Source organism: Ochotona curzoniae, unplaced genomic scaffold (assembly GCF_017591425.1).
Source record: "Ochotona curzoniae isolate NIBS_2020 unplaced genomic scaffold, NIBS_Ocur_1.0 scaffold_274, whole genome shotgun sequence".
NCBI classification, from domain to species: Eukaryota; Metazoa; Chordata; class Mammalia; order Lagomorpha; family Ochotonidae; genus Ochotona; species Ochotona curzoniae.
Genome location: NW_024467101.1, coordinates 12,394,073 through 12,416,401, shown reverse-complemented (window position 1 = coordinate 12,416,401; position 22,329 = coordinate 12,394,073). Strand labels below are relative to the sequence as shown.

General features: G+C 49.4%; 1 protein-coding gene across 6 annotated transcripts in view; it reads right to left on the bottom strand.

Annotated features, from left to right (window-relative positions):
• Positions 1-22,296, bottom strand: part of UBE3B (ubiquitin protein ligase E3B) — a 42,180-nt gene extending 19,884 nt beyond the window's left edge. For 2 of the 6 annotated variants that reach the window (XM_041003491.1, XM_041003488.1), the window contains exons 1-11: positions 16,844-17,031; positions 16,584-16,704; positions 15,102-15,161; positions 14,613-14,717; positions 10,838-10,934; positions 9,374-9,459; positions 8,376-8,458; positions 5,562-5,667; positions 5,121-5,241; positions 3,935-4,112; positions 1,294-1,472 (exon numbers count right to left, since the gene is read on the bottom strand). In XM_041003491.1, the coding sequence (XP_040859425.1) occupies positions 1,294-1,472; positions 3,935-4,112; positions 5,121-5,241; positions 5,562-5,667; positions 8,376-8,458; positions 9,374-9,459; positions 10,838-10,934; positions 14,613-14,717; positions 15,102-15,161; positions 16,584-16,704; positions 16,844-17,004 (1,297 nt within the window). In that variant the 5' untranslated portion in view covers positions 17,005-17,031. Of the gene's footprint in view, positions 1-1,293; positions 1,473-3,934; positions 4,113-5,120; positions 5,242-5,561; positions 5,668-8,375; positions 8,459-9,373; positions 9,460-10,837; positions 10,935-14,612; positions 14,718-15,101; positions 15,162-16,583; positions 16,705-16,843; positions 17,032-19,098; positions 19,446-21,853 lie in introns of those variants that run through there. The other 4 variants (XM_041003486.1, XM_041003487.1, XM_041003485.1 and 1 more) reach the window with 4 other exon arrangements.
• Between the last annotated feature and the right edge of the window lie 33 nt (positions 22,297-22,329).

Sequence of the window (22,329 nt, the reverse complement as noted above, 5' to 3'; positions counted from 1 at the left end):
TACGGAGAAAAGGGGGATGCAAACAGAGGGTCAGTTATCTGCTGAGCTCTATCCTGCTGAGGGCAGGGCATGGAAGTGAGACACTGTTAGGGACAGAGGAGCCTAGGGAGGGGAGCTCTGTTGTCTCAATTCTTCGTGCTTTTAAAAGGAAATGAGACCAGATAAATATCAATACTTGGGGTTTCTGGTTTAATTATTTGAAAGGCAGGGTGAGTAAGTGAGATCAATCAAGATTTCCATCGCTCGTTCACTCCCCAAACACCCACACCGGTCGGGACAAGGACAGGTCAAAGCCAGAAGCCAGGAATTCCCTGCAGGTCTTTCTCAAAGGTGGCAGGATCCCAGTGCTTGAGCCATCATCTACAGCTCCCCAACGTGAGCAGCAGAAGGCAGCTGGACAGAAAGTGGCAGGAGGACTTGATCCTGGGCACTCCAACACGGGAGCCAAGCGTTACAAGTGGTGGCTTAACTGCCGTGCCACAGTGCCTGACCCCGAACCTGGGTTTTTACTGGGGTTTTCTTTTAGCTACTAAGCCTTCTCATTCATGGCCTGCTGGGCCCATGTTCACGGCTAGCTACAGACAGAGTTTTACAATACACAGAAGAGTAGGAGAAAATCCAGCTGAATTGGAATCTGCCATAGGCAGCTCACTGTAGTGTCCTGGGTGGCAGTGGCAGTTCCTCAAATTCAATCAGAGTGGGCAACAAAAAGCCTGTCCAGAGGGCTTGTTCCTGACCCTGTGGAGGGGATGCTGCCGAGCTGGTAGAGTGGCCTGTGCTTCGGGCCTCTGTAGGAAGAGCCCATCGTGGACGTTGACGTTAGGAACGCCCAGCTTCCTGTGACTACGCCTAGGCTGTGGCACCCAAACGGGAGACCTGGATGGAGTTCCTGGCTCCTGACTTCAGATTGGCCCAGTCCTGGCTGTTGTGGACTTTTGGGGTGTGAAATCAGTGAATAAAAGATCTTTTTGTCCCTCTACCTTTCAAATAAGTCAATATAAAATTTTAAAACACGAACAAATGAAATTCATAACTAAAGTGAAGTTCAGCGGTCATCTGAGGGGCCCTCAGACAACATGGATTGGCTGACATTTCTCTACATACGGAATCCTCCCTTGGTTCATGTATTTATACATACTCGGTCCTTGTTTCCCAAGTCCTATGGCTTGTTTATCCCTGTGCTGTTAAACACGAACCTGAGTTCAGCGACCTCAGACTTTCAGAGCACCCCACCATCAGTGGTGCACATGGTTAGGAAGAGTCCGGGGTAGCCCCTCGGCCCTGGCCACTCACTCTTCATCGGAAGCACGTTCTGCGGGGATGTTGTCGCAGCTGGCGGTGGCTGTGTGTGGGCAGGTTCCTGGTTCTCCAGCAGTTTCTTGCTCAGGATGTCTTTGAAGAAGATGCGGATGAGGGGCACCCCCCACAAGAACTGCAGTTGTTTGGTGATCAAGTGCATCGACTCGTTGAGGCTAGGAGAGAGCAGGAGATGCGCCTGTCAGTTCCCCTGAGGCTTGCCCCGGCTGAAGGCGCCAACTCTCCACCTGGCCTGCTGCCCTACCCAAACTCGCCATCAGTGTGACTGTTATCCACAGGCTTGACACATCAGGGGCATGTCAGAGACCTTCCCTGTCACCCAGCAGATCCAAGTTAGCGCATGTCTGCTTTGCTGCTCTCCTCTTGGCTAGCCTGCAACTGGAGTCCCCACATCCAGTGACTCAATGGCCTTCTCAGCATTTCCTTTCACAATGAAATCCGAGGCACTGCCTGCCTTTGGAAGAGGCCCACGCTGGCTGGACCACTGTGGTGGGAATAGCCATCAGCCCTTGAGCTTGGACCAGGTCACTTGGGCACTGTCTTAGTCCTGAGAAAACCCTAACAGATAACTCCGTATTTCAGAGGGGGAAATGGGAGACAAAGTGAGCTGCCACCTAAAGGGTCGGGGGAGCTGAAACTGGCTGCCTGTGGAGGTGTTCTGCCCAACCTGCCCCGGGACATGCTCACGCTACCCCTTTCCATCATCAGGCTGGGCTGTCCACTGCAGAGTGCCGTCAACTGGCAACGAGGCCCATGGATGATGGGGAGCAACTTCCTTTCCTTCTGGACCTGAGGGCTCTGGGACCCCATGCCTCACGCAGGAATGAACAGACACCAAGCTGGCAGCCTAGCTGCCTGGGCTTTCTCGTGGCCCAGCACACAGGCTTCCCGTCTGAGACACTACCTTATCCCCCTCTTGTGTTTCCACTGCTATCCAGCTCCTAAGGGAAGTTTTGAAAGTTCACGTTGTAGTGTCTCAAAGGAAAAAGATCTAAGGTAATTTCCACTCCCTTCCCTTTGTCATTTTTCTTACTGACATCTCCAACCTATGGCGGTCTGCTCAATCAAGAAAAGACATTGAAAAATGACTGATATAATACATAATTTATTAATGAAAAGAACAAATTACAAAATAATGATCTCTGGGGTGGGCATTGGGTACATCCCATACAGAGGGTCAGCTCCTATCAGAGCACCACGTCAAGTCCTGGTTATTCCACTTTTTTTAAATTTGCTTTTATTGGAAAAGCAGATATATATATACAGAGGAGAGAGAGGAAGATCTTCCATCTGGTGGTTCACTCCCCAAGTGGCCGCAATGGCTGGAGCTGAGCCAATCTGAAGCCAGGAGCTTCTTCCGGGTCACCCACATGGGTACAGGGTCCCAAGGCTTTGAGCCATACTCCACTGCTTTCCCAGGCCACAAGCAGGGAGCTGGATGGGAAGTGGGGCTGCTGGATTTAGAACCGGCGCCCATACGGGATCCCAGTGTGTTCAAAGTAAGGACTTCAGCTGCTACGCTATTGCGCTGGGCCGAGTTACTCCACTTCTGATTCAGTTTCCTGTTAACATGTCTGGTAGGTGGCAGATAATGGCGTGGGTACTTGTAACCCATAGGGAGTTTCTGGCTCTTGGCTTTGGTCTGGTCCAGCCTTGGCTGTTGCAGGCATTTGGGGAGTGAGCCAGTGGACAGAGATCTCTTTTTCTCTATTATTCTGACTTTTAAATAAGTAAATAAATAAAACTCATGGGGCTGGCATTGTGGTGTAGTGGATAAAGCCACTGGCATTCCATATGAACACTAGTTTCAGTACAAGGTGCTCCATTTCTTCTTTCTTTATTTTTTTGAAAAGATTTATTTACTTTTATTGGAAAGTCAGATTTACAGAGTGAAGAGGCAGAAAGAAAGATCTTCTATCCGCTGGTCCACTCCCCAAGAAGCTACAGTGGCCAGAGCTGAGCCTATCTGAAGCAAGGAGCCTGGAGCTTTTTCCAGGTCTCCCAGGTGGGTGCAGGATCCCAAGATTCTGGGCTGTCCTCTACCGCTTTCCCAGGCCACAAGAGGGAGCTGGAAGGGAAGAACTGCTGGAATATGAACCGGTGCCCATATGGGATGCTGGGCATGCAAGGTGAAGACTTTAGCCACTAGGCTACCACACTGGGTCCTAGGTGTCCCACTTCTGACCCTGCCTCCTGCTATTGGCCTGAGAAAAGCAGTGGAGGAGGGCCCAAGTGTGTGGACATCTGCATTCGTATTGGAGATCTGGATGAAGCTCCTCATTTTGGCCTGTGCTAGCCTTGGCTGGTGCAGCCACATGGGGAATAAACCAGAAGATGGAAGATCTCTCTTTCTCTCTGCAACTCTTTCAAATAAATAGTAAATCTTTAAAGCCCCATAAATCTCATTGTTTTTAAATCTACTGACAGAAAGGGATGTTCACTCAGTCTCAGGGTACTGGGATTATGGGATGACTTTCATTCTTGTTGGTCTTATGTATATTTTATACAACTACTATATGTAACAGAAGCTGGAAGGAAGAACAAAGGAAGGAGGGGATGCTGGAGGGGGGACATGCAGGTGGAGCAGAAGAGACACCAGCTTGTCTCGGGGCCTCACCCGTAATCCACAGACTGGGAGAACCAGCCAAGGACGGGGTGCCAATGCGTCAGGTTGGACTTCTTCTGTGACACATACTTCTGGCAGTAGCACAGCATCTGGGTGAGCACACTCACAAACCCGTCCGTCTCCTCCTCCAGCACGCGGGGGTTGAGTGAGCCCAGCTGCAGGAGGTTGCCTGCCGAGACAGAGGTGAGGGTGATAGGCCCAGCCACTTCGCAGTCCTGTTCTTTACCCACGGTGCCGGAGGCTGCCGAGCAGGGGCAAGACACAGCGGGGTGACAGTGAACAGCCCAGCTCTGCCACTGAAGACTCCTGTGGTCCTTCCTGACTCCCACCAGGCCCCCCAAGCCTAATTCCTCACTAGATGATCAGAAGAACAATTCTCATTTTCCACTTGAGGTTGCAGGCAGGCCCACATGGAGTGGCAGGCACACAGCGGTGCATGATCTCTAGTCAGACTCACAAGTGACACAAATAAAAACCAAGGGTGTTCTTAACGACCACCATTTTCCCAGTGAAAGCAGTTTCCACATATAGAGATGCAAATAATTTCACCAGGTTGTTTTTAACAAATGAAAGCAACTGATTTTTACCATAAAAAAAAAAAAATCAAGAGGGAAACCTAAGAAAAATGCCCTGGGAAACTGCCTTGACACCACGCTCCCTGGGTTATTTTGTATTCCTGGTGTTAAGGTATGTTTTGGACCCTCCCCATAAAACACAGCTCCAGGAACCTTTTTCTGTCTAATGCCAGTTTCTTAATAGGCAGTGAGAGTAAGTGCCTCCAACTGTGTGCAAAGGCTTCTGTCCACAGTCTGTCCTCTGGTCTTCCTTCGCCGACAATGGAAACCTTGTCAAACCAGCAAGGCAGGTACCAGCTGCTTCGAGCCCCACCCAGCTCTCTGGGTGCTCACTGTGCTGTCCTGTCTCCCTTAGCTGCAGGAAGCCTAGGGCTGACATCCAATGTTTCACATTTACGGTTGCTTTGCTAGCTTACCAGCTTATTGCACCTCCTGAGGGATTTCCAATTCTATGCAACTACTTTAACTGCCTCTTAGAATACAAGCTCTTTCTGATCAGTACTCACAATCATTACTACAAACATCTCTAATGAGATGTTCAAACATTTGGGTTTCCCTTGCCACCCAGAACACCCCGTGGGTTCCCAGCCGCCGACACTCACCCATTAGACAAAGGGTATGGCATCCCTCTAAACTTTCACATACATCACGGCACCGATCCTTGTCTCTTAGGAACAGGATGAACTTACGAAACATGTCATGAGATTCTAAAACGGTGAGACGCTGCAAACAATAGCACACCATTAGAGTAGAAACAGACTGGGAGGAATTTCCCACCAGAGCATGAACTTGTCTGTTTGCAGATCACCCCTTATGGTGTGGAACACACTATCAGGCGCAAGAAGAAAATGGACTAAGAGGAGAATGGCTTCTCGAGGCTGCTCAACACCAGTGTGTCTTCAGTGGCTTATTAGCTTTAGAGAAAAATCAGGGCCAAGGATGGGAATCAGCAGGCATGACGTTTGACTTTCTCATTTCTAACAAGACAAGATAAAATGGGATTATTTTAGGGGTTCAGGGGGATGCTCAGAGAGCCCACTTACCTCAGGGGTCACTGTGCTGAGGTGGGTGATGAGAGCAGGCACAGCCATGATGTGGATGAGGAATGGTTGAAGTAGATTGTCCGAAAACTGGGCAGCAATCACAGGGCTGGACACGGACAGAATGGCACACACACATCAGCTTGTTCTGATGGGTCTATGTGTGCCCCTGGATTAAGGACCAACCCATCAGCGCCTGCCAAATCCCTTAAATTACCCTTCATGGGAATTCCAGAAAAAACTTCAAGTAGTTCATGGAAAAATGGCATCAAATGTATGCTTATTCGGGGGTTAAAAAAATGAAATTCATTTTTAAAAATTTAATATATATTTTCACGAACTTTTAAAGGGCCCTGACAGGCACAGATTTCTATTTTTTTTGAGGCACCAACATAAACTGTTTTTAAGTCCCCTTTTCCATGAACTTATTTTTAAAAATGATTATTGAGAAAGAATCATACAGCTGGAGAGCTCTCACTGGTTAGCTCACTCTGCAGCGCTGGAACTAGGCAGGGTTGAAGGCCCTAACCACCCGGGCCATAAAGCGCTGCCTCTCAGGGGCTGCATTAGCAGGAAGCTGGATTCAGGATGTGGTAGCAGGGATTGAACCCATGCACTTTGATGTTGTCTTACCTAAGTGTTTAAACCACTATGCCAAATAGCTGCTCCCATGAACAAGGGGCATGGTTGAGACTGTGAAAGTGCAATACTGTGCAGGCAGGGGAAAAAAAAAATCATTTTTTCAAGTTTCCCTGACATGAGAGGATGCTCATGATGCAGTTAAGGCTTTAGAAACAGCAGGATAAAAAGACAGGCAGGGGAGAGGTGAGAGAAGGACATGGGGTGAGGAAGAAGAAGGGGCTCTCGGAGTGCTGGGCCAGCTCAGCTCTCCACTGGGGGGTACCTGCCCAGATACATCTGCTACGTGGTAACTCACCAATAACTCGACTTCAGGGCAGCATTTTATTCAACAAGCATATATGCAAAATGATGCGAATACTTAAAAATATTGACAAACATGTAAATGCAAACATTGCAAAAAGCACATGGAAAAAACACAATGACAAGATTCATTTATTTTGGTGTGAAACTTTTTTTTTTTTAATTTGTGCATAGAATTTTTCATAATAGGTGCTTCCCATGAATTTTTTGAGGTTTCCGTGAACATAAAATACTGAAGATGGGGAAGACTGAGAGAACGTGATAATTTATGACTGGATTGTAGAGTCATGAGAAATCTCTCTTCTTTATTATATTTTACTGTTTTACCTAGACTTTCTTTTACAGATTTATTTCACTTTTATTAGAAAGGCAGATTTTACAAACAGAAAGAACCAGAGAAGTCTTCCACCCACTGCTTCACTCTTCCAATGGTTAAGCCGATCCAAAGCCAGGAGCTTCTTTCTGGGTCTCCCCTGTGGGTTCAGGGGCCCAGGGATCTGGGCCAGAACCAGGGAGCTGGATCAGAAGTGGAGCAGCCCAGACACAAACTGGCCCCCGTATGGAAGGCTGGCACCAAAAGTGGAGGATTAGCCCCAGCATTTTACGTTCTATGAAAAAGCCACTTCAAGCTGCCAGCTCTACTTCTGATCCAGCTTTCTACTAATCACTTGGAAAAGTGGGACCCTACACCTGCAGGGGAGACCTGGAAGAAATTCCTGGCTCCTGGCTCTGGATCGGCTCAGCTCCAGCCACTGTGGCCATTTGGGAAGTGAACCAGAGATGGCAGATCTTTCTTTCTGAATCTCCTTTTCTGTGAAGATCTGCCTTTCCAATAAAAATAATCTTTTTTTTTTTTTTTTAGATCTTTCTCTCTAAATCTGCCTTTCCAACAAAAACAAATAAACCTTTTAAAAAAGTATACTTCTGAGATCAATTTTGTTGGCATAAGAGAACCTTATAACATATAAGGCTGAAATGTACAGAATATCCATGCTCACGCCGAGTACTTGTTCAGACAGTGCTGACCAACCAAGCTAATCTCACTGAATCCAAACTAAAGAGAGCCCACATTTTCCCACAAGTCAGAAGGAATTTGTTCATAATGGGACTGAACAGTTCTCTACACAGGAGAAGCAGATGGGACAGAGTGCCTTCTTTGGGGGCTCTCTTGAGAACTTAAGGATTCCCATTCCCCAAGCAACTAGGATGAGGGACTCCATGTACGTGGCACATCCTGTCTGGTCCCTCAACGTTCTAATGGTTGAAACCCATGTCCCTAACATCAGGCCATTTACACTTTCCCCCTGTCCTTGGTGGCCTCCCCCAGCTCTTGGGTTTCTTTCACTTTGCCAGAAATAAAAAGTGGATCGAGGGCAGGTGCTTAACCTAGCAGTTCAGATGCCAGCCAAGATGCCCACATCCAGCATCAGCCGCTGGCTCCAGCTCCTGTCTCCAGCTCCCTGAGAATGCAGAGCCTCGGAGGCAGCAGTGAATTCCTGCCTCCTGGCTCCAGCCCAGCCCAATAATGGCTGCTGTGGGCACCTGCGGAGTGAAACCCGTGGATGGCTGTGCTCTGGCTCCCAAGTTTTAGCTAAGATTTACAAGAAAGGCCTGCCTCTAGGTCCCTGGCAGGATGTAGGCGGTTCATGTTGGACATTCTCCTGTGGGGGTCACCCTGCAGGGACATTCAGGGCACCAAGGAAGACTGGAATAACGGCAGCCGTCACAGCTCTGTTGATTTCCCCAAGAACAACTCCCCCTGTCAAAGCCGACAGGTGGGCAGGTCTGTCTCCATCACTGAGAATGAGAGGAGAGGGAAGCGCAAGGACCCGGCGCTGGAGCGTGCTCACCCTTCGGCCGGCGTGTCTCACTCACCGTAGTGCCAGGGAGAAGGCCGCTGTCAACATGCCTGTGGACAGGCAAGGCCGTGGTCTCGCCAGGCCTCGTGTTAACAACACCTGAAGAGAACATGTGAACTGCTCAGGGTGGGCACCAGCTTTATTTGATTGAACACTAAAAAGCAGCAAGGAAGTCAAAGGTAGTGCTTCAATTAAAAAAAAAAAAAAAACTGTACTTAAATATTTTTTAAAAGGACAAGGGAAGAAAAGGATTACACACAGAAGTGCCTTCTACCTCTCACTCTCTATTTCAAATTATGCTACATTTAAAAATAATAATAAACAGCTGGAAATACGCAGTTAATAGAGAGCATACCAGACTTGACATTTCCAGTGACTGGATCATTTTGGAGGCAGTTCAGAATCGGGCTGCTGGGGAGAGGGATCCTCCGCCTAGACCCACTGCTCACCACCCCACCTTGTGGCTTCACACCATCTCAGGGGGTGTGGAGATCAGAACGTTAAACAGGATCAGAAAGCAGCCCATGACAGCGCCAGGCAGACGGGAAGGGATAAATCAATTTTCCCCAGTGTTAGTCTCCCTGTTCCCTGTATTTCTACACAGCAAGTATACTTCTCACAATGCCTGGAGGTGCAGACTGGCATGAGGCAGGTGGAGTGGACAGAGGGTGTTTGAGGACACATGGCTAGAAATCTAATTCCTGATCACCAGCCAACAAGGAACCCGAGGGAATGAGCCCAAGGCTCCTGCCTGAGTTTCAGTGTTAAGAGACCGATTACCCCTGGGGCGAGAAGTGCCTAGAAGGATTGTGGTGCCACTGTCCTCCCTTGACCCGAACCGCAGGTGATCCAAGGCAGGGGGAGGGAGGAGAGAATACAAGGCATTCAAGTCTTCTGCAAAAGGCTGCTTTCTCGGAGGAAGGCATTGGGTAGGCTGAAGCAAAAGGCAAAATTCCAAGCTTGGGCAACTGGAGTGTGTGGGGAGCTTGCATTTGAGGGCTTGGGGTCACACACCTGCAGCACAGGGTAAAACCCACGCTGGTTGAGGTGTCCCATTATATTTGCACACATGTGGTTCATGGCTGGCCGAAGGCTCTCGCCTAAATAAAGAAAAAAAGGTTCAGGAAAAAAACCTCTCTCTTACAGGTGACAATGCTGCCCTGCATCAAGGCCAGGCGAGAACCTGATGCTATCTGGCTTGCCTTTCAGCTCCTTAGGTTGGTGGCCCTGTGCAACTGGAATTGTCCCTCTGGGACAGCCTGGTTCAGGTGTCACCTGTGGCTTCTCCCAGCTGGAAGCAACATCTGACCCCACAGCAACCCCTGTCCCCCAAGTGTCTTGTCTAACCCCTCCTAGGCCTGGTAAATTTCAGTTCCCAGGGTCACCTCCTCTCCACCCAGGGACAGAAGCTTCCAGATGGAAGTCAGTGTTACCTCTGAGAGGCGAGAATAACGTCTACCTGCTGGCCCAGGGCCAGTGCTTTCACAGCCCTCGCTGCTCCCAAACCTTCTTTCGGGGGAGGCAAGGTTCCCAATTGTCCCTTCAGCTCTTGGCTCAGACACCACTTCTTCAGGATAGCCTGAGCCCAGGACCAAGAGTCTCCCCTGGCCCCACTGCCCTGAACACCCTGTCTCGTCTTCCAAGCACCAATGACACCATGGCCATTTTACATACACACGGGTGACGGCTATTCAGTGTCCCCAGCCTAGCAGACTCCAGCCTATGAGGCAGGGAGTGTCTGTGGCCAGCCCCCAAAACTGGCTCGGCACAGTGGCTGGCACACAGCAGGTGATTTGGTGGCTGGATGAGTGAATTAAATATGCGAAATCTGAGATGCTAAGCACATGTTTCAGGAAAGGCGGCGATGCAATGCACATTTTATGAGCTAAAAGGAACAACAGGAGTCCTCTGCCAGGGCACCTGTGGATTTTGCATCCACAGATACAACCACTCATGGCTTGAAGACATTGTGGAGAAAAGCTGCATCTCCAGCAGACATGTGCAGGCATTGGTTTTCTTGAGGTTGCACTAAGTGCACAGTGTAACAACTATTCACAGAGCCTTTCTAGTGTATCAGGAAGTCTAAGCAGCCTAGGGAGAGTGTGCCTCAGCTGGGGCAAGCGTGCCATGTGCTCTAAGCGACTCATGCGCCTGTGGCTTTAATGTCTGCAGACATCCCGTAGCAAGCCACACAGACCCAGAGAAACCACCGTGTTCACCAGGGTGTCCTGCAGAGGAACCACACAGATTAAATGACTAAGCATTCAGAGGCTAAGGAGCTACAGATATCATGAAAATGAAGGCAGATCAAATGTGGGGCAACTGGGGTGGGGAAGAATACACAGAACCAAACATCCTGGACAGGATGATGCAGTCTGGTGGAGGGCGGCGGGGACCAAAATACCAATGACAAAGCAAAGAGGACCCCGGGCTGTGCAGGGAAACACCAGGGAGGAATCTGAAATGAGTCCCACAGACCTTTTCCCCGCAGAATTTTCCACGTTGCGGTGTCAGTGAAGGTGACGAGCATGGTGAGGTACAGGGTGATGAGTTTGGAGTCTTGCAAGATTTCAGGCTGGAAACAATAGGGGAGCAAAAGTGAGACAAGACCCACGCCCTCTGGGCCAGACTGCGCAGTGCCCACTGGGCTGCTTTTCTCAACTCTATTAACTGCATCAGGAGTTAAGTCCAAGCTGCGTCTTCATCATTCCCTCCATCTCAATCCCCACGCCCTGGGCCAGCACAATGACCACTTTAGGAGTTGAATGACAAGAAGTCAATGATGGTTGCTTGACCATGGAAGTAAACACTCCTAGGAATGGAGAACTGGACATTCCTAGAGAGTGAGATGACCCGCTCTGCCTGCGACCCTGCAGTCAGCCAGACAGCACAGCTGCAATGGAGCATAAAGGGTACTTTGGAGTTGGCCTTTGGGGCTCGGCTGTGTCTTGGTTGTGTGATGTTGGCTGTTTTTCCATCTCCCTGTACCTTTGTTTCCTCTGTGGTTGATTAGAGAGAGTAACCCTGCTTTCCTCACAGGGCTGCCAGGGAAGTAAATGGACCACAAAGCACCGAGAACAGAAAATGCACACAAAGCACCGAGAACAGAGCCTGGCAATTGGTGCTGTCTAATGTGCTAATGTTGATGATGGCTCCCTGTTTCACAGTGAGCTGGGCAAGAAACCTGTCTGGCCATCCTACAGCACATGTGCCTGGAGGGAACCCAGGGGGCACTGGGCTCTAAGCAGTAAGGTCTGGAATGAAATCCTGCCATCTGCAGTGACATGGATGAGAGAGGAGTACGCTAGGTGAAGCGAACCATCAGGGGCAGAAAGATGAGCACTGCACATTCTCACACACGGATGCCCAAACAGCCGACCTCACAGAAGCACAAAGTTGTTACAGAGGCTGGGAAGGGTGCCGAGTGCAGGAAGATGGAAAGGGGAGAGTTAATGGGTTTAGCAGAGCAGGAGTATTTCTTAGTGTTCTGTAAGCATAACTACAAATTATAACAATAAACACTGCATATTGAAGAATCAGGAGACAGGGTGTTTGGGGTAGTGGTTAAAAGGCTACCAGAGAGATGTATATCCCACAATGGAGTGTCTGGGTTGAAGTATTGGCTGGCTGGCTGGCTGGCTTCCTTCCTACTGGAAAGGCAGGTTTTACAGAGAGAAGGAGAGACAAAGATCTTCCAACTGTTGGTTTCACTCCCCAAATGGCCAGAGCTGAGCTGAGCCAATCTGAAGCCAGGAGCTAGGCATCTCTTCTGGCTCTCCCACATGGTGGCAGGGTCCCAAAGGCTTTGGGTTTACTGCTACTCTTGGCCATAGCAGAGAGAGATAGATTGCAAGTGGAGCAGTATGGAATGCTGGCGCTTGCAAGTACAAAATTAACCTGTTTTTTTCCTTAGGATTAGCCTGTTGAGCTACAACACCGGCCCCTGGCTCCATTCTCGATCATAGTTTCCTCCTAATGCAGATCCCAAAAGGTATCAGGTGATGGGTTCCTGCTACTCCCCATGGTGACCTGGATGGAGTTCCTAGTTGCTGGCTTCAACTTGGCTTTTGCTAGCATTTAGAGAGTGAACCAGCAGAGGTCTGTCTGCCTTTCAGATAAATAAAATTAATAATGGAAGAAAAAAAAAAAGCTAGGAGAGGGCTCTGAATATTTCTAACACAAAGAAATAATGAGTGTTTGAGATGATGGATACCAGTTACCTGATGTGATCATTACATGTTGTATACATGGATCAAAATGACATACTGTACCTCATAAATACGTATCAATTAAAATGACAAAATAAACTTATAGACACACACACCCAAGGACATGGAGTAAAGGAGGGGCTGTAACTTGCTCAAGAGCACATGAGAAGGCCTGGTGTGGCAGTCTAGTGGCTAAAGTCCTTGCCTTGAACATGCTAGGATCACATATGGACACTGTTTCTAATTCCTGCAGCCCCACTTCCCATCAGCTCCATACTTGTAGCCTGGGAAAGCAGTCAAGGATGGCTCAAAGCCTTGGGACGCTGCACCCCTGAGGGAGAGGCTCCTGGCTTCGGATCAGCTTAGCTCTGGCCATTGCTGTCACTTGGGGAGTGAATTATTGGATGGAAGATCTTCCTCTCTGTCTCTCCTCCTCTCTGTATATCTGACTTAGCAATAAAAATAAATAAATCTTAAAAAAAGGGAGAGGCACATGGGAAATGAATAGCACAACTGAGATGAAATTTGGATCTCCCTGGCTCCAGAACTAGTGACTTCTGGTTATGTCTATTCTCCCACATACATTTACTGTTTCAAAGCAGAAGAGCCTCTTCTCCAAGAGAAATGTGTTGGATGTAGACAGAAGGCAGAGCACAGATGTGTCCGCCTCACAGGAGGGTACACGTGACTGCCTGGTACGAAACAAATTGTTGCCTGGTAGAGTAACTGCCAAGTTGGCTGCGAGGCACTTGGGTGAGACCCTTGAACTCCAAAGAACAGGTCTGAGGAGTGCTGCTCAGCCTCCACTGCCTCACCGGACAGGCCACAAGAGGACTGCTGCTGCCTCACTGCCATGCTTGGGCACAGGGGTGGCCAAGAGCTATTCCTGAGTACCCCGTGATGCTTGGGTAAGGGTCATAGGGTGGGGAGAGGGTTGGGGGTTCTGGGGCCATGTACCTCATCCCTCAGCTGCTTCCTGAGTCCCTGCCTGGTCCGTCCCTCCCACAGGCAAAGTGAGAGTAGCTGCTTTGTCTGTCCACACCCACCCTTTCCTGACACAAGGGTGGCCATGGGACCCGGCTCAGCCAGTGGCAGTAACTCGTCTTCTCTCTACTGTGATCCGTCCAGCCCAGGAGCCCAATGAGACTTCAAGAGTCTGCCCAGACTCTGTCAACTGACATGTGAGGCAGGCCCCTCTCCGTTCTGTTCACTCAAGACTAAGCAAAGGGAGCAGGGATTTAGGACAGCAGTTAAGGTGCCACTTGGGATGGTAACTTCCTACTTTGCAGTCCCTAGGTTCTGATTCCAGCTTCCTGCTAACGCACACCTTGGGAGGCGGAAGGGGAACACTCAATTACTTGGGTCCCTGCCACTGATGTGGGAGACTTGGACTGAGCTTCCAGCTTCTGGCTTCAGTCTGGCCTAGGCCTGGGTACTGCAGGTATTTGGGGAACAAACCAGCAGAGATATTTCTTTGTATCTGCCTTTCAAATGAATAAAATAGTTTTAAAAAGGAGAGATTGTGAAGACAATAATGCTGGCTGCCATGACGACAGCAGGAAAGAATACACTGACACCCGAGGGAGAGCAGGGATGAGACATAAAAAATGAAAGGCAGAATTCAGACGAACCCAATGCAGATCGTCCCAGCTGCCACGCCAGGCAGTTTTCTGGAACAAGATGCTCTTTCTTGCCTAGCCTCTGTGTTAGGACGAGTTGTGTTCAAAACAGGTTTCTGTATGTAACAAGAGGCATCTCTAGTCACCAGACCATGAAGTGTCCATTACATGAAAAGCAAGCAAAGAACAACAACAGGCTCCCTGACATGGACAGGGCAGCAAGAGCACCCAAAGTTCAGCCTTATGTGTTCATTAAGTGTGCTTACAGACCTGTTCTCCCAGAATAGGAACTCAACCAATCAGGCTATGGCTGGTGGACCCCCACAGGTATAACCCTGGAGGGCGTGACGGGAATGCGGGACACAAGGAAGAAGGGCCCCAGATGAGGGTGATGCATTTAGTCTGCTTTTTCTTTCTTTCTTTTACCTTGAGCTGCTCAAGAAACATACAGCAATACCACAGAATGTCCTTGATCTGTTTGATCCACAGGAGGGTGAGATCCTTGGAAAGAGCCAAAGACACGTACCACGCCTGCAAGCAGAAGCAAGAGGGAGGTTACTGCACATCACGTCGTGGATCCTGGCTACTGGAGTGAGATCTCCCAGAAGGGAGGTCTTACTGAAGCAGGAAGGGAGTGGACAAAAAGGCAGCACCCAGGACTTCTCTGAACATGGAAGGTCAAGATCAACTGGACAAGTAAGGGAATCTCGCATGCCGACTAAGGTGAGAGCAGTACAAGGCTCCCCGGACAAGGTGCTAAGGGTCTGGCCACACCTCCTTAAGCCTTCCACCCATCACTCAGTTGTATGAGGAAGGGAACTAGGCTCGATGGGGGTAGGGGGAGAAGGAGAGGGTTTCAGAAGGAACTCTTGGTCAGTCAGGCTGGCTGGCAAGAGCTGGCAGTGTCTTCCTCACCTTGGGTTCGCTCTCGGCATCCATGCTGCTCAGGATGCTGCGACACAACTTCTCAAATCTCTGCAAGAGGCAGAATGGGGTTATAAACGATCAAGACTCACTCATGCTCGCCGTGCTCCTGGTAAGTGCACCCCAGCTGCCGGGGCGTCACCTGGGTGATGGGATTTCACGCCCTCCTACGGTTGTGGGGCCTGAGTTCCTGAAGGGCCAGAGGCAACTGTCAGACAGATGGCCCAGGGACAGGATGTTTTATAAAGTGGTATATACTGTACATAAAATTCCAGGTGGACTTTCCCTTTTTTCCCCAAAGGGGACAAAGAATCAAACTGGTAAATTGGACTTGGATTCCTGCAGAGACCCAAGCTGCTTCCTCAACTGTGCTTCCCCATTTGTGATTTTGTTAGCACCACAAACACTGGCTTTTATATCACGATCATCAGATGGTTGCATCACCCTGTTTAAGTGATACCTGGGAAGCAGGTCACACACGCAGAGGTATCCATCCTGGATGGGGCATCTGAGACAGTGTTGCCCTGAGCAGGCTGAGCAATGACAAAACGGCTCACAGCTGCCAAGGGGGTGGCCTGCTTCCATGGCGGCATCCCCACCACTAGTACAGCTACCTTGCTGCTTTCCTGGGATTGTGCTCATGCGGAAGGTGTAAACTGCCATGTTTTGTTTGGTTGGCAGGATATAAAAAAACATGTATCAGTGAGTTACCAACTGTACAAAGTAGAACAATGAATGTGAAGATACAGTTTGTGGGTAACACTTAAAAAAAGAAAAAAGATAAGAGCTTGGGTCCACCACTAGCTGGAGTGGAGCCCTTGTAGCCAGTTAGTTAGGGTTTGTTTTGATTCATACTTCATATTATATTTTGTCTCATGGGGGTGGGGGGGTTCTTCTACCAAGTTTCCTAGTTTGCCTTGCCCCATATGCATCAGAGTCCAATGTGTGTTCCTAACAGTCAGTGTAAAAAGATTCTGAGAACTGGGTGTAGTCCTTACAAAACAGGGGCCAGCACTGCAGTGTAATGGGCTAAGCTCCTGCTTAGGCCATACTGGAGCACTGGTTTGAGACCCAGATCCTTGGCTTCCAATCCAGCTCCCTGCTAGCACACTGGTAAGCTGGCACTGGGTAAGCTAAGCGCTTGAGCCTCTGCCACCCACATGGGAGACCTGATTGGAGCCTCTGGCTTCAGCCTGGTCCAGCCCCAGCCCTCATGGCCAACTGATGGAAGATGGATTTGTCTCTCCCTCTCTGTCACTCAGGCTTTCTGACAAACAACAAAACAAAGTATTTTCAAGGATTCCTTACAATACAGCTCTCATGGACATGAGAGGTGGGACTTGGGGGTAAGGGGAGACAGTGCATCGCTCACCCAGTTACTCTAAGGATAGAACAGGTTCATCTCTGTAAACTACTTGTAAGAAAATGACCTGCCATGTGGGAGGACTGTGTAAGTCTGGGATGATCATTTACCTCGTTATCCTCTTTAATTCTGAACAAGAACAGCAGCTTCCTGGCAACCTTAAAAATACAAAGTGCACTTCTTTTACTGCTCCCAGCATCATCTGCTTTAAAAAACTCATCGATCTCTCTCCTAGGAAGGGTGGGGAAAAAAAAAGTTTTCAATTGGGAGCTCAGAGTATTTGAATTCTCTTAAGAACATTAAGCATGAACTCCCTTTCCATGGCTGAAGACCCAGAGTCAAACAGGCCAAGGGGCTCTTGGTGCCTAACCTGATGTCTTTATGCAGGCGACGCCGGCAGAGGAAACTCCGCACGTGAGCTTGGATCGCTAGGATGGCGCGTTCCCGCTCCTTCTGCACCAGCCGTTCCTCTCGTGCCTGTCGGGCCCGGTCGATGAACCATGCTCTTGAGGTCTGAGACACGGTGAACATGTTTGCAACTCGCACGAACCCTGCAGGGACAACGGAGAGCAAGCTGTTGCAGGTCACTGTGGGAAATGGACACACATACGGAAAGGCCTCACGAGCGTAGGATGGGCAGTGATGGCAGGAGGATGCTCAGGGCCCCCTGGGGTGTTCCCAGCTCTCCTGGCACAACCTCCTATGGTTCCTTTCATGCAGCTCTCCTAGGACAGGGATGCTGATCTAGTAATAAATGGTTACATTTGGGATGGGTGGTTGGCCTAGCAGTAAAGACACTGACTGGGGGTGTCTGAGTCCCCAGCTTTGATACCTGCCTCCTCATTCTAGCTTTCTGCACATCTTGGGAGGCGGCCATGATGTTCTCAAGAACTAGCATACTGTTACTGAACCTGGACTGAATTCCTGGTTCCCAGCTTGGACCCAAGTCCTGGCCCTTGTGGGCATCTGGGGAGTAAACCACTGTACAGGAGACATTTCTGTCCACATATTAGTAAGTAAACACACACACAGTTTATCATACCACAGTGGTTCCAGCTCTGGCACTTCTGCCTTGGATCCAGTATCCTGCTGATGTGCCTGGGAAGCTGCAGAAGTTGGCTTACGTACTTGGAACTCTGTCACCCACGCGGGAGATATTTCTGGCTTCTGGTTGTGGCAGGCCATCGGGAAGTGAACCAGTAGATGAAAAAAAAATCGGTGTTTCTTCCTATCAGTCTGCTTTTCGAGTACATGAATGAATTTTTTAAGGAGCAAAAATAGTGACTTTTAGTACTCACTACAGTTCATAAAATTGAATGTGTTCAGTTGTGGGAGCCACTTATTCTGCTATCTACAAAGTGGCAATGAAGCCTCTCTAGCAGATGTAATAAGACTGTTTAAGACAGACATTACAAATTTACATTCCCGGGCCCGGCGTGATAGCTTAGTGTCTAAAACTTTTGTTGATGTTTAAGATTTATTTTTACTGGAAAGGCAGATCAGATTTACAGAGAGGAGAGACACGGGAAGCTGGGCGGAGTGGCAGGCAGAGCTGCGCATAGAACGCAGGCCCTCTGCTATGAACACTGGCTCTTTTAGGCTATGTGCCCACTCCATTTACCATGACGTCATGGTCACGGCAGACCAGCGCCTCTCTTCTAGTTCTTCTGAAATGTACTGCATTGCTAACTGTATTCTCCCTGCCGTGTAATTAGAACAGTTTATGCCTCTAGTCGGCCTGTACTCACCTGTCTCCCTCCCCATGATTCCCTGTCTCCAGCAGCCACTAATCTGCTCTCTGCCTCTACGCGTCAATGCTGCAGGATTCCACAGGAATGACGGCACAGACTGGCTGTGTGTCTGCGTCTGCCTCGTTTCCCCTGACAGAACGTCTTCAGGCCGGCCGTGCAGCCACAAGTGTCAGGTGTCTATTATGTTCTGCGTACAATGGGATTCCATGGCATCTATGTTACCCTGCCCTCCAACCTGTTTATTCATTGTTGAATACTTAGGCTGATTCCAAACCAGAACTGGAATCGACATGGGTCTGAAAACAGCTTTGTGACAAACCCATCTCATTTCCCTTGGCTTTATGTCTTGCAGTGGCCACAGGGTCATAAGGTGAATCTATTTCTATTTTTTTTTTTTTTATTGGAAAGTCAGATCTAGAGAGAGGAGGAGAGAAAGATTTTCCATCTGTTGATTCACTCCACAAGTGGTTGCAACAGCCAGAGCTGAGCTGATCCAAAGCCAGGAGCTAGGAGGTTCTTGTGGGTCTCCCATGTAGGTGTAGGGTCCCAAGGCTTTGGGCCATCTTCGACTGCTTTCCCAGGATACAAGCAGGGCGCTGGACGGGAAGTGGAGCAGTCGAGACATGAACTGGCGTTCATATGGGATCTTGGCGCATGCAATGTGAAGACTTTAGCCACCAGGCTACTGTGCTGGGACCTTTTTTTTTTTTTTGGAGGTATCTCCATACTGCCTGGGGCAGTGGTTGTCATCAGCAACTCTTGAGACAGGGACAAGGCCTGCCTGACTTGGGATGGCTTGTGAGAAGCTGGGGGAGAGAAAGGCTCTCCCACCTCCTGGGCTGTCCGAGCGTGTGTGTGTGTCTATAGCGCTTACCTGTGGACCTCGCAGAAACGTCAGGTAGTCATGAGGGATGCTGCTCAAGCCTCACAGCTGCGGACAGTCTTGCTCTCTGGGGGAAGCAGGAGAGAGAGTTCTCGACTCAGGGTTCTAGGCTTCACTGGGATGGTGTCAAACACGCTCCTTGCTGGGCATAGTCTTTCACACACAGTCCAGACTTAAACAAACACCCCTGGGGTCCTCTTCTGTTCATATCTCCTACAAATGCAAAGACCATCTCTCCAGTCCTCACAATTTAAAGAGGTATAACCCCTGGGGCCGGCATTGTGGTGTAGCGGGTTTGTGTCTCAGCTGCTCCGCCTCCCATCCAGTTGCCTGCTTGTGGCCTGGGAAAGCAGTGGAGGATGGCCCAAGTGCTTTGACCCCTGCCATCCATGTGGGGAACCTGGAAGAAGCTCCTGGTTCCTAGCTTCCACCTGGCCTAATCAACACCATGGCAGCCATCTGGGGAGTGATCCTTCAGACGGAAGATCTCTGCCTTTCATCAACAGGTAAATCTTAAAAAACAAATACTGAATCAAAGTTTGTGCTCTGTGATGGTGATGACAGAATACTAAAAAGCCATGGAAGTATGTGTGATTTTTTTTTCTTAAAACTTACTTTTACTTGAAAGTCACAGTTACAGAGTGACAGAGAGATCTTTCATCTGCTGGTTCACTCCCCATATGGCCGCCAACAGTCAGCGCTGAGCAGATCCAAGGCTGAAAGCTGGGAGCTGCCTCTGGGTCTACATCATGGGCAGTCCAGCTATGATCGTTGTGGCTATTTGGAGAGTGAGCCAGTGGATGGAATATCCCTCTCTCACCGTAAATCTTAAAAAAGAAATTATATATATATATCTCGGAGCACAAGCCTGACCACAATGCTATGGCCTCTCCATACCCTGGAGACAAAGACAGCCCCTCCTTGGCAGAAGTGGAGTAAGGGTTAGGGAGGGGGAGGGACACAGGAGGGAGACTCTTCTTAATGAACCTCACAGGAAGGGTCAAGGCAATTCGTGCCAGGACAAGAGCCCTTCCTGGAGGTTATCATCCCTCAGCCAGGTTTCCTGCTGCTTTCCACATGCACCACAGCACAACAGCCAACTCTAGCAGTTTCTCTCTGAGCTCCGGTACCTCCTCCACCTGCACACAGTGCACCAGAGGTCATCAGGCCCATGCAATACAGAGGCATCTAGTAAGCTCTGTTACACGTGAGGAGAGCCAGCCAGAAGGCTGTATGGAGCAGGGAAATGCCTTGCTCTGGCTTCTTGTCAGTCCTGAGCCCACCTCTCACTTGGGTTGTTAACTGATACCTCCCTGGATCTTAATTTCCTCATTGGTAAATTGAGAAAAATAATAGCACCTACTCCCAGGGCTACCTAAGCAGTCCCCCTTCTTGTTACCTTCAATGACTCATTGCTGAGAACAGAAAAGTAACACTTAGGAATAACCAGAGGCCTGTGGCATAAGAGTGTGCTGTTCTGTCTTGTCCCTAAGAAGCTTGTAACAAGGCCTGGTGCGATGGCTCAGTGACTAATCCTCCACCCCTAAGCACGGGCATCCCATCATGGGCACTGGTTCGTGTCCCAGCTGCTCCATGTTCCATCCAACTCCCTGGTTGTGGCCTGGGAAAACAGTTGAGGTTGGTCCAAAGCCTTGGGACTGTGCACCCAGATGGGAGACCTAGAAGCTCCCGGCTCTGTGTCAGCTCACATTCGGCCACAGTGGCCATCTGTGGAGTGAACCAGCAGATGGAAAAATCCTTCTTTCTGAAAATCTGTGTTCCCAATAAAAATAATAACTTTTCTTTTTAAGGAAAATACTCTTAAAAGGGTGGGTGTTACATATGGTGGTTAGAGGGCACTGGAGATTCTCAGGTCCCGTATTCGAGTCCCCGAGGTTGTGCCCCAGTTCCACTTTCCATTCCAGCTTCCTGCTAAATAAATAAATCCTGGCTTCAGCCCAGCCCAGTCCCAGCCCTGGCAGGTATTGGGGGAGAGAACCAGTGGATGAGAACCCTCTGTTTCTGTGCTCTTGGGATAAATCTATCCCTAAACAAAAAAAGATTTTGGAAAATATTCAGTCTTTACTGAACATGGATACTCGCTTGTCAATCCCTAAACAATACATTTGTTTACATGGGAAGCCAAGAGGAGAAGGTACACAGGTTAGATGCAAATACTGTGCTATGTTATAACACTGAAGACTTTTGGCGTTTCTAACCGTAAGGGAGGTTGGGGAAGGGGGAGTCATTTCAATGACATCAACAGATGAATGGAATGAAATCAACCTTGTGTCTGGCAAGTCAAAATTCCTTCTTGGGAATTTACAAAAATATTAAATCTTGAAACTTCTTCAAGAATGATTTGAGAGAACAAATGATTTGTAATAACATTCCTATTGAAAGTTACAGCCTATCTAGGGAGGGGGACGTTGTTACAAACCCCAACCTTTCCCCAGGACGACGCAAGGCAGTGTGTGTGTGATGACTTGCTGGAGGCTGTTGGGTTCCTGAGCTGGAGCCCCTACCCTGCTTTTTAAAACGTCAAAGCAATGATTTATTGCTAATTAACACAGAATTCAAGGCTCCTCCATGCAGCAGAGAGAAGCTTAGAACGCAAGGCTGCAGTGGGACTCTGTGGGAGTGGAACTTCGGGTTTTCCTGCTCGGTGTCAGGCATCGCGCTGAGACCTAAGACCCCCTCGTAGGACGAACCAACCACTCCATTTCACAGAGGTGAGGGAACTCACCCGAGGTCACACAGCGAGCGAACACAATTCGACTCCCAGCCGGGGCGATTCCTGAAGCCCGCTGCTTTTCTTTCGCATCAACAAGAACAGGTCTTTTCCTCCCAGCATTAGTCCTCTAGTGAAGACTGTCACCCCAGGTTGGGAACGAAATGGGAAGAGCGGAGGAGGGTCTCTCCTGCTTCCCAAAAGCCAGCCAGCTCCCCAGCACCTGAACTCTCCGACTCGGCCTTCTTCAAACTCCCCAGTCCCACCGCCCCCGGAAAGCCGACGACTCTTCCCACTCGCTACCCACAGGCCGAGGACCCTTATCTGCTGGAAGCCCTCCCGGGCTCGGAATCGGGGCCGCAGCTACTACCGCTTCAGCCCGATACCCCCGAATTTGGCCAGACCCGGGGCAGGGACCCAGCCCGGACAGCCATCTTGCCCCGGGGTGTTCGCTTTTCCAACTCCGCCTAAGAAGCAGATATTCAGTTCCG